Source organism: Mustelus asterias, chromosome 2 (genome assembly GCF_964213995.1).
Source record: "Mustelus asterias chromosome 2, sMusAst1.hap1.1, whole genome shotgun sequence".
NCBI classification, from domain to species: Eukaryota; Metazoa; Chordata; class Chondrichthyes; order Carcharhiniformes; family Triakidae; genus Mustelus; species Mustelus asterias.
The window spans coordinates 1,472,487-1,485,164 of NC_135802.1; the positions used below are offsets into that span (position 1 = coordinate 1,472,487).

The window sequence follows — 12,678 nt, forward strand, 5'->3', positions numbered from 1 at the left end:
ATAGAGGTGTACAAGATTATGAAGGGTATAGATAGGGTGAACAGTGGGAAGCTTTTTCCCAGGTCGGAGGTGACGATCACGAGGGGTCACGGGCTCAAGCTGAGAGGGGCGAAGTATAACTCGGATATCAGAGGGACGTTTTTTACACAGAGGGTGGTGGGGGCCTGGAATGCGCTGCCAAGTAGGGTGGTGGAGGCAGGCACACTGACATTGTTTAAGACTTACCTGGATAGTCACATGAGCAGCCTGGGAATGGAGGGATACAAACGATTGGTCTAGTTGGACCAAGGAGCGGCACAGGCTTGGAGGGCCGAAGGGCCTGTTTCCTGTGCTGTACTGTTCTTTGTTCTTTGTTCTTTCATCTATGCCTCTCATTATTTTATAGACCTCTATAAGATCACCCCTCAGCCTCCTACGCTCCAGAGAAAAAAGTCCCAGTCTATCCAGCCTCTCCTTATAACTCAAACCATCAAGTCCCGGTAGCATCCTAGTAAATCTTTTCTGCACTCTTTCTAGTTTAATAATATCATTTCTATAATAGGGTAAACAGAATTGTATAAAGTATTTCAAGTGTGGCCTTACCAATGTCTTGTACAACTTCAACAAGACATCCCAACTCCTGTATTCAATGTTCTGACCAATGAAACCAAGCATGCTGAATGCCTTCTTCACCACTCTGTCCACCTGTGACTTCGCTTTCAAGGAGTATGAACCTGTACCCCTCGATCTCTTTGTTCTATAACTCTTCCCAACGTCCTACCATTAACTGAGTAAGTCCTGCCCTGGTTTGACCGACCAAAATGCATCAACGTGCATTTATCTAAATTAAACTCCATCTGCAATTCGTCAGCCCACTGACCCAATTGATCAAGATCCCTTTGCAATCCTAGATAACATTCTTCACTGTCCACTATGCCAACAATCTTGGTGTCATCTGCAAACTCACTAACCATGCCTCCTAAATTCTCATCCAAATCATTAATATAAATGACAAATAACAGTGGACCCAGCACCGATCCGTGAGGCACACCACTGGTCACAGGCCTTCAGTTTGAAAAACAACCCTCCACAACCACCCTCTGGCTTCTGTCATCAAAATTCTGTCCTGGCTGGAGACAATACACATCTCTTTAATCTGTGCTTAATCCTCTCTCCACTCACATTGTCTGTACCTTTAAGATTTAATTACCTGTAAAGACTCACATTCCAATCATTATTTTGTAAATTGAGTTTGTGTCTTTATATACCCTGTTTGTGAACAGAACTCCCACTCACCTGATGAAGGAGTAGCGCTCTGAAAGCTTGTGACTTGTGCTAACAAATAAATCTGTTGGACTTTAACCTGGTGTTGTGAGACTTCTTTCTGTCATCAAGCCAGTTTTGTATCCATTTGGCTACCTCACCTTGGATCCCGTAAGATTTAACCTTATGCAACAACCTACCATGGGGTACCTTGTCAAAGGCCTTGCTAAAGTCCACGTAGACAACATCAGCTGCACTGCCCTCATCTACCTTCTTGGTTACCCCTTCAGAAAACTCAATCAAATTTGTGAGACATGATTTTCCACTCACAAAGCCATGCTGGCTGTCCCTAATTAATCCTTGCCTCGCTAAATGCCTGTAGATCCTGTCTCTCAGAATACCTTCCAACAACTTACCCACCACAGATGTTAGGCTCACTGGCCTTTAGTTCCCAGACTTTTCCCTGCAGCCCTTTTTAAACAAAGGCTCAACATTTGCTCCTCTCCAATCTTCAGGCACCTCACCTGTGACTATCGATGATTCAAATATCTTTGCTCGGGGACCCGCAATTTCCTCCCGAGCCTCCCACAATGTCCTGGGATACATTTCATCAGGTCCCGGGGATTTATCTACCTTGATGCGCTTTAAGACTTCCAGCACCTCCTTCTCTGTAATATCTACATTCCTCAAGACATCACTATTTATTTCCCCAAGTTCCCTAACATCCATGCTTTTCTCAACAGTAAATACTGATGAGAAATATTCATTTAGGGTCTCGCCCATCTCTTGTGGATCTGCACATAGATGACCTTGTTGATCCTTAAGAGGCCCTACTCTCTCCCTTGTTACTCTTTTGCCCTTTATGTATTTGTAGAAGCTCTTTGGATTCTCCTTTGCCTTATCTGCCAAAACAATCTCGTGTCCCCATTTTGCCCTCCTGATTTCTCTCTTAACTCTACTCCTACACCCCCTATACTCTTCAAGAGATTCACTTGATCCCAGCTGCCTATGCATGTCATGTGCCTCTTTCCTCTTCTTGACCAGGGCCTCAATATTCCTCGTCATCCAGGGTTCCCTACTTCTACCAGCCCTGCCCTTCACTCTAAGAGGAATGTGTTTACCCTGAACCCTGGTTAACACACTTTTGAAAGCCTTCCACTTACCAGATGTCTCTTTGCCTTCCCACAGACTCCCCCAATTAACTTTTGAAAGTTCCTGTCTAATACCATCAAAATTGGCCTTGCCCCAATTCAGAATTTTAATTTTTGGGCCAGACCTATCATTCTCCATAGCTATCTTAAAACTAATAGAATTATGGTCACTCGTCCCAAAGTGATCCCTCAGTAACACTTCTGTCACCTGCTCTTCCTTATTTCCCAAGAGGAGGTCAAGTTTTCCCTCTCTCCAGTCAAGCCATCCGCATACTGAATGAGAAATTTCTCCTAAATACACTGAACAAATTTCTCTCCATCCAACCCTCTAATAGTATGGCTGTCCCAGTCAATGTTGGGAAAGTTAAAGTCCCCGACTATTACCACCCTATTTTCCTTGCAGTTATCTGTAATTTCCTGATATATTTGCTCCTCAATTTCCCACCGACTATTTGGGGGCCTCCAGCACAACCCTATCAAAGTGATTCCCCCCTTCTTATTTCTCTGCATACCACTGAGCCACCACCTCTGCTGTGTCTGTCCTCCCAGTGACACAGGACAAACCCAAGAATGGTGACGATGGTGCCTGGATCATTGAGTACGACTTTCCGACCTTGCCGTGCCTGCTGCAGATCACGCCAATCTGGAAAATAGCATGTGGGCCTAAAAATCAGTCTCGCGCCCAACGCCTAACAGTTTGCAATTGTTCCGTTCCCTTTCTAATGGCTCAAACCGGATCCCGCCCAGAAAGGGCGCAAGGCCAATTAACATATTTAAAGTAGCATTTAAATATGCAAAGCTTGTCCGATGCCGGATTCTCCCAGCTCCCGGGATCTTCTGACCCTCGGGTGCAGTGCAAGCTCAGCGTGAATCACTACCAGTCTGTACTAGTGGTGACAAGGTGTGATGGCCACGCCAGGGAGCTGGATGCCATTGAAGCCCCCAGGTGGTCAGGGGCATGGCTGGGCAGTGCCCAGACAGCTGTCCCAATTTTTGTTCATCAATATGGACATCACTAGCTGGGCAAGTGTTCATTGTTCATCCCTAATTACCCTTTGAGAAGCTGGTGGTGTGCCACCTTCTTGAACTGATGCAGTCTGTGTGATGTAGGTACACCCACATTGCTGTTAGGAAGAGAATTCCAGGATCTGGACACAGCCACTGTGAAGGAATGGCCCCAGATGTTTGTGTAGGTTTTGCCCAGTCAGCTGAGCAGGACATGTTCTTGTCATGTCTTGTGCTTTGGACGATTGGGGGCTGTCCATCGAGTTGTATTATTGTCCTGTTTTAGCTAAACAAAAAACCTGACAGTCATTGTCTGGTTCATTCCCCAGGGTAATACCTTAACCAATCAAAGTCAATCCGCCTGGTTTGAATTTAAACAATGTTTGACAGTTAACAGGCAGTCACCAATTAACTGATGCATTCTCCATGCAATGCCTCCACCAATCAGAGTCCACTTGCCAACAAATCAGCACTCTCTTGACATGAAATATAAATTGTTGTCTCTTTGAAACTTGATATTCTTGTAATAAAGAACAAAGAACAAAGAAAATTACAGCACAGGAACAGGCCCTTCGGCCCTCCAAGCCTGCACCGACCATGCTGTCCGACTGACCAACCCTTCCGGGGACCATATCCCTCTATTCCCATCCAATCCATGTATTTGTCCAGACGCCCCTTAAAACTCACTATTGTATCTGCTTCCACTACCTCCCCTGGCAGCGGGTTCCAGGCACCCACCACACTCTGTGTAAAAAGTCTGCCTCATACATCTCCTTTAAACCTTGCCCCTCGCACCTTAAACCTGTGCCCCCAGTAATTGACTCTTCCACCCTGGGGAAAAGCTTCTGACTATCCACTCTGTCCATGCCTCTCATAATCTTGTAGACTTCTGTCAGGTCGCCCCTCAACCTCCGTCGTTCCAGTGAGAACAAACCAAGCTTCTCCAACCTCTCCTCATAGCTAATGCCCTCCATGCCAGGCAACATTCTGGTAAATCTTTTCTGTACCCTCTCCAAAGCCTCCACATCCTTCTGGTAGTGTGGCGACCAGAATTGAACACTATATTCCAAGTGCGGCCTAACTGAGGTTCTATAAAGCTGCAACATGACTTGCCAATTTTTAAACTCAATACCCTGGCCGATGAAGGCAAGCATGCCGTATGCCTTCTTGACTACCTTCTCCACCTGCGTTGCCACTTTCAGTGACCTGTGTACCTGGACACCCAGATCCCTCTGCTTATCAATACTCTTAAGGGTTCTGCCATTTACGGTACATATCCTATTAGACCTTTCAAAATGCATTACCTCACATTTGTCCGGATTAGACAAACATTTACGGCGTGGTGGCACAGTGGTTAGCACTGCTGCCTCATAGTGGCAGGGACCCGGGTTCAATTCAGGTCTTGGGTCACTGTCTGTGTGGAGTTTGCACATTCTCCCAGTGCCTGCGTGAGTTTCCTCCAGGTGCTCCAGTTTCCTCCCGCAGTCTAAACATGTGCGTGTTAGGTGCATGGGCCCCTTAGTTTCAGAGGGATTACATAGGAATATAAGAACTAGGAGCAGGAGTAGGCCATCTGGCCCTTCGAGCCTGCTCCGCCATTCAATAAGATCATGGCTAATCTTTTCGTGGACTCAGTTCCACCTCCCCACCTGCTCACCAGTCTCTTAAAAGACCCTAATGTGTTTGCCTCCACCTGACAGCAGCCGATTCCACTCGCCCACCACCCTCTGTGTGAAAAACCTCCCCCTAACATTTCCCCTGTACCTACCCCCCAGCACCTTAAACCTGTGTCCTCTCGTAGCAGACATTTCCACCCTGGGAAAAAGCCTCTGAGAGTCCACCCGATCTATGCCTCTCAACATCTTATATACCTCTATTAGGTCTCCTCTCATCCTACCTCTCTCCAAGGAGAAAAGACCGAGCTCCCTCAGCCTATCCTCATAAGGCATGCCACTCAATCCAGGCAACATCCTTGTAAATCTCATCTGCACCCTTTCAATCTTTTCTACATCCTTCCTGTAATGAGGCAACCAGAACTGAGCACAGTACTCCATGTGGGGTCTGACGAGGGTCTTATATAGCTGCATCATTATCCCCGGACTCCTAAACTCAATCCTTCGATTGATAAAGGCCAGCACACCATACGCCTTCTTAACCACCTCCTCCACCTGCGGGGCCGATTTTAGAATCCTATGGACCCAGACCCCAAGGTCCTTCTGATCCTCTACAGTACTAAGAGTCTTTCCCTTTATATTGTACTCCTTCATCCCATTTGACCTGCCAAAATGGACCACTACGCATTTATCTGGCTTGAAGTCCATCTGCCACTTCTCCGCCCAGTCTTGCATCCTATCTATGTCCCTCTGTAACTTCTGACATCCCACCAGACTATCCACAACCCCACCAACCTTCGTGTCGTCAGCAAACTTACCAACCCATCCCTCCACTTCCTCATCCAGGTCATTTATGAAAATGACAAACAGCAAGGGTCCCAGAACAGATCCCTGGGGCACACCACTGGTGACCGACCTCCATTTAGAAAAAGACCCATCTATACCCACTCTCTGCCTCCTTTGGGCAAGCCAGTTCTGGATCCACAGGGCAGCAGCCCCTTGGATCCCATGCCCTCTCACTTTTTCTAGAAGCCTTGCTTGGGGGACCTTATCGAACGCCTTGCTAAAATCCATATAAACCACATCTACCGCCTTCCCTTCGTCAATGTGTTTAGTCACATTTTCGAAGAACTCCACCAGGCTCGTAAGGCATGATCTGCCTTTGACAAAGCCATGCTGAGTATTCTTGAGCATACTAAACCTCTCTAAATGCTCATAAATCTTGTCCCTCAGGATCTTCTCCATCAGCTTACCAACCACTGAGGTTAGACTCACCGGTCGGTAATTTCCATGGCTATCCCTATTCCCCTTCTTGAAAATAGGAACCACATCCGCAATCCTCCAATCCTCCGGCACCTCTCCCGTCTCCATTGACGACGCAAAGATCATCGCCAGAAGCTCTGCAATCTCTAGCCCTCGCCTCCCACAGTAACCTGGGGTACATCCCATCCGGACCCGGCGACTTATCTATCTTGATGCCATTCAAAGATTCCAGCACAACCTCTTTCTTAAAGTCCACATACTCAATCTTTTCAGTCCACCGCAAGCCCGCAGTACATCCACCCAGGTCCTTCTCCTCTGTGAAAACTGAGGCAAAATACTCATTAAGCACCCCTGCCATTTCTACTGGTTCCGTACAGAGTTTCCCGCCTTCACCTTTTATAGGCCCTAGTCCTTCAGTTTCACCCTTTTACTCTTCACATATTTATAGAACGCCTTAGGGTTCTTCTTAATCCTACCTGCCAAGGCCTTCTTGTGACCCCTTCTGGCTCTCCTAATTTCCTTCTTTCGTCCCTTCCTACAAGCCGTATACTCATCTAGATCCCTATCTTCGCCAAGCTCTCTGAATCTTTTGTATGCTTTCCTTTTCTTCTCGACTAGGTCCCGCACAGCTTTCGTGCACCACGGTTCCTTTAACCTACCAACACCTCCCTGTCTGCTCGGAACATTGTCCTGTAGAAGTCTAGACAGACATTCCTTGAAAAACTGCCACCTCTCTTCAGTAGATTTCCCCGAGAATACCTCCTTCCAATTTACTCCTCTAATTTGCTGCCTTATAAACAAAGAACAAAGAACAAAGAACAGTACAGCACTGGAAACAGGCCCTTCGGCCCTCCAAGCCTGTGCCGCTCCTTGGTCCAACTAGACCAATCGTTTGTATCCCTCCATTCCCAGGCTGCTCATGTGACTATCCAGGTAAGTCTTAAACGATGTCAGCGTGCCTGCCTCCACCACCCTACTTGGCAGCGCATTCCAGGCCCCCACCACCCTCTGTGTAAAAAACGTCCCTCTGATGTCTGAGTTATACTTCGCCCCTCTCAGCTTGAGCCCGTGACCCCTCGTGATCGTCACCTCCGACCTGGGAAAAAGCTTCCCACTGTTCATATTTCCCCTTACTCCATATAAACGCTTTCCTAGCTTACCTGATCCTCTCTTTTTCCAATGCAAGCATAAAGGAGATAGAGTTATGATCGCTATCCCCAAGATGCTCTCCCACTGAGAGATCTGACACCTGTCCAGGTTCATTGGTCAGTATCAGATCAAGTACAGCCTCTCCTCTTGTCGGCTTGTCCACATGCTGTGTCAGGAAACCCTCCTGAACACACCTAACGAACACCTCCCCATCCAATCCCCTTACCCGAGGGATATTCCAATCTATGTTTGGGAAATTAAAGTCCCATCACAACAACTCTGCTATTACTGCATCTCTCCAGGATCTGTTTCCCTACCTGCTCCTCCACCTCCCTGTTACTTTTGGGCGGCCTATAGAAAACTCCCAGCAAAGTGTGGCCTCAACAGCACCTTATACAGCGGCAATATAGCCTCACTGTTTTTAAACTCCATCCCTCTAGCAATGAAAGACAAAATTCCATTTGCCTTCTTAATTACCTGCTGCACCTGCAAACCAACTCCTTGTGATTCTTGCACAAGGACACCCAGGTCCCTCTGCACAGCAGCATGCTGCAATTTTTTACTATTTAAATAATAGTCACGGAGTCATGGAGGTTTACAGCATGGAAACAGGCCCTTCGGCCCAACTTGTCCATGCCGCCCTATTTTTTAAACCCCGAAGCTAATCCCAATTGCCCGCATTTGGCCCATATCCCTCTATACCCATCTTATCCATGTAACTGTCTAAATGCTTTTTCAAAGACAAAATTGTACCCGCCTCGACTACTGCCTCTGGCAGCTTGTTCCAGACACTCGTCACCCTCTGTGTGAAAAAATTGCCCCTCTGGACACTTTTGTATCTTTCCCCTCTCACCTTAAACCTGTGCCCTCTAGTTTTCGACTCCCCTAACTTTGGGAAAAGATGTTGACTATCTAGCTGATCAATGCCCCTCATTATTTTATAGACCTCTATAAGATCACCCTTCAGCCTTCTACGTTCCAGAGAAAAAAGTCCCAGTCTATCCAGCCTCTCCTTATAACTCAAACCATCAAGTCCCGGTCGTAAATCTCTTCTGCACTCTTTCTAGTTTAATAATATCCTTTCTTTAACAGGGTGACCAGAACTGTGCACAGTCTTCCAAGTGTGGCCTGACCAATGTCTTGTACAACTGCTCACAGTGCTGACCCTGTCCAGTGGTGCTCCTGTATTCAATGTTCTGACCGATGAAACCAAGCATGCTGAATGCCTTCTTCACCACTCTGTCCACCTGTGACTCCACTTTCAAGGACCTATGAACATGTACCCCTCGATCTCTTTGTTCTGTAACTCTCGTCAATGCCCTACCATTGACTGAGTCCTGCCCTGGTTCAATCTACCAAAATGTATCACCTCACATTTATCTAAATTAAACTCCATCTGCCATTTGTCAGCCCACTGGCCCAATTGATCAAGATCCCGTTGCATTTGGAGATAACTTTCTTCACTGTCCACCATGCCACCAATCTTGGTGTCATCGAACCATAGAACATTACAGCACAGAAACAGGCCTTTTGGCCCTTCTTGGCTGTGCCGAACCATTTTTCTGCCTGGTCCCACTGGCCTGCACCTGGACCATATCCCTCCACACCCCTCTCATCCATGTACCTGTCCAAGTTTTTCTCTAATGTTAAAAGTGAGCCCACATTCACCACTTCACCTGGCAGCTCATTCCACACTCCCACCTCTCTGTGTGAAGAAGCCCCCCCTAATATTCCCTTTAAACTTTTCCCCCTTCAACCTTAACCCATGTTCTCTAGTTATTTTCTCCCCTAGCCTCAGTGGAAAAAGCCTGCTATCTATACCCATCATAATTTTGCACATCTCTATCAAATCTCCCCTCATTCTTCTACGCTCCAGGGAATAAAGTCCTAACCTATTCAACCTTTCTCTGTAACTCAGTTTCTCAAGTCCCAACAACATCCTTGTAAACCTTCTCTGCACTCTTTCAACCTTATTAATATCCTTCCTGTAATTAGGTGACCAAAACTGCACACAATACTCTAAATTCGGCCTCACCAATGCCTTATACAACTTCACCATAACATTCCAACTCTTATACTCAATACTTTGATTTATAAAGGCCAATGTACCAAAAGCACTCTTTACGACCCTATCTACCTGTGACGCCACTTGCTAACCATGCCCCCTATATTCTCATCCAAATCATTAATATAAATGACAAATAACAGTGGACCCAGCACTGATCCCTGAGGCACACCGCTGGTCACAGGCCTCCAGTTTGAAAAACAACCCTCTACAACCACCCTCTGGCTTCTGTCAAGGAGCCAATTTTGTATCCATTTAACTACCTCACCCTGGATCCTGTGAGATTTAACCGTATGCAACAACCTACCATGCGGTACCTTGTCAAATGCCTTGCTAAAGTCCATGTAGACAACATCAACTGCACTGCCCTCATCTACCTTCTTGGTTACCCCTTCAAAACACTCAATCAAATTTGTGAGACATGATTTTCCACTCACAAAGCCATGCTGACTGTCCCTAATCAGTCCTTGTGTCTCTATTTTGGAGGTCATCCATTTTGCTGTTATTCCTACCAAAATGGATGACCTCACATTTACCAACATTGTACTCCATCTGCCAGACCCTCGCCCACTCACTTAGACTATCTATATCCCTTTGCAGACTTTCAGCGTCCTCTGCACACTTTGCTCTTCCACCCATCTTCGTGTCATCTGCGAATTTTGACACACTACACTTGGTCCCCAACTCCAAATCATCTATGTAAATCGTAAACAATTGCGGTCCCAACACTGATCCCTGAGGCACACCACTAGTCACTGATCGCCAACCAGAAAAACACCCATTTACCCCCACTCTTTGCTTTCTGTTAGTTAACCAATCCTCTATCCATGCTAATACATCACCTGTAACACTGTGCACCTTTATCTTATGCAGCAGTCTTTGGTGCGGCACCTTGTCAAATGCTTTCTGGAAATCCAGATACACCACATTACCCGATTTGTCAGGTAAATACGTGGGGATACGGAAATAAGGACTGGGTGGGATTGTTACTGGTGCAGCATCAATGGGCCGAATGGCCTCCTTCTGTACTGCAGGGATTTTATTATTGATTAAATACCCAGATCAATTGATTACATACAGATTTCAAAACCCATTGTTTGGAACAAATTGCAAACTCCCATTGTTCAGAAAGCCATTGCCACTGGCCCTCTTTCTCTCTGTCTCTGTGACAGGGTGTGATGATAAAGAGAAACAAGACGCACCATAACCTCCCCTTCTTTCGCTGAGGAGTTCTCAGAGTTGGAACGCTTGGCACACTTCCTTTTCCTGTTCCTTCTTGACTGTTCACAGAGCTGTTCCTGTGGTGATGTGTCACTCTCTATCTGAACATTGACCTCAGTGACTACTTGTTTCTTGAATTCAATTCGTTTGTTCTTCTTCTGCAGAGAAAAAACAAAGATTAGCACTGTGAGCACCACTGGACAGGACCAGCACTGTAAGAACCACTGGACAGGGTCAGCACTGTGAGCACCACTGGACAGGGTCAGCACTGTGAGCACCACTGGACAGGGTCAGCACTGTGAGCACCACTGGACAGGATCAGCACTGTGAGCACCACTGGACAGGGTCAGCACTGTGAGCACCACTGGACAGGGTCAGCACTGTGAGCACCACTGGACAGGGTCAGCACTGTGAGCACCACTGGACAGGGTCAGCACTGTGAGCACCATTGGACAGGGTCAGCACTGTGAGCACCACTGGACAGGGTCAGCACTGTGAGCACCACTGGACAGGGTCAGCACTGTGAGCACCACTGGACAGGATCAGCACTGTGAGCACCACTGGACAGGGTCAGCACTGTGAACACCACTGGACAGGATCAGCACTGTGAGCACCACTGGACAGGACCAGCACTGTAAGAACCACTGGACAGGGTCAGCACTGTGAACACCACTGGACAGGATCAGCACTGTGAGCACCACTGGACAGGGTCAGCACTGTGAGCACCACTGGACAGGGTCAGCACTGTGAGCACCACTGGACAGGGTCAGCACTGTGAGCACCACTGGACAGGGTCAGCACTGTGAGCACCACTGGACAGGGTCAGCACTGTGAGCACCACTGGACAGGGTCAGCACTGTGAGCACCACTGGACAGGGTCAGCACTGTGAGCACCACTGGACAGGGTCAGCACTGTGAGCACCACTGGACAGGGTCAGCACTGTGAGCACCACTGGACAGGGTCAGCACTGTGAGCACCACTGGACAGGGATCAGCATTGGGAACTCCCAGTGAGCATGGGGACTGCACGGTGGTTAGCACTGTTGCCTCACAGTGCCGGGGACCCGGGTTGAATTCCAGCCTTGGGTCACTGTCTGTGCACAGTCTGTACGCTCTCCCTGTGTCTGCATGGGTTCCCTCCGGGTGCTACGGTTTCCTCACACACTTCAAAGATATGCAGTTTAGGTGGATTGGCCATGCTAAATTGCCCCTTAGTGTCAGGGGGATTAGTCGGGTAAATACATGGTTATGGGGATACAGGGCCTTGGTGGGATTGTTGTCGGTGCAGGCTCAACGGGTTGAATGGCCTCCTTCTGCATTGTAGGGATTCGACCATTGGGCAGGATCAACACTGGGAAAAACAGGAGACAGGATCGAGTGGGGGAATGCGATTGACTGGGCTGCTCTACAAAAAGCCAGTGTGGGCTTGATGGGCCGATTGGCATCCTGCTGTGCCAGAACGACAGCAGTTTCCTGTCCAATTCTCATTTCCCTTAGTGAGTTTGACAACCTCAGCCTATCGTCAGGAAATGTTTGTCCCAAAATATTCAAATCTCTATATCAGTGTGGATTGAGAGACAGGAGGTAGGGGAGGAGGGATGATGGAGTGAATGGGAATAAGGGAGAAGGTTAGACAGGAAGAACAAAGAACAAAGAACAATACAGCACAGGAACAGGCCCTTCGGCCCTCCAAGCCCGTGCCGCTCCCTGGTCCAAACTAGACCATTCTTTTGTATCCCTCCATTCCCACTCCGTTCATATGGCTATCTAGATAAGTCTTAAACGTTCCCAGTGTGTCCGCCTCCACCACCTTGCCCGGCAGCGCATTCCAGGCCCCCACCACCCTCTGTGTAAAATACGTCCTTCTGATATCCTCCCCCCCTTCACCTTGAACCTATGACCCCTCGTGAAAGTCACCACCGATCTGGAGAAAAGCTTCCCAGCGTTCACCCTATCTATGCCTTTCATA

The 12,678-nt window shown here is 47.7% G+C and overlaps 1 protein-coding gene across 2 annotated transcripts in view; it reads right to left on the minus strand.

Moving 5' to 3' along the window:
* LOC144504463 (plectin-like) overlaps nt 1–12,678 on the minus strand; it is a 745,079-nt gene that overhangs the window by 651,055 nt on the left and 81,346 nt on the right. For both annotated transcript variants that reach the window (XM_078229777.1, XM_078229768.1), the window contains exon 3: nt 10,691–10,867. In XM_078229777.1, the coding sequence (XP_078085903.1) occupies nt 10,691–10,867 (177 nt within the window). The remainder of the gene's footprint in view (nt 1–10,690; nt 10,868–12,678) is intronic.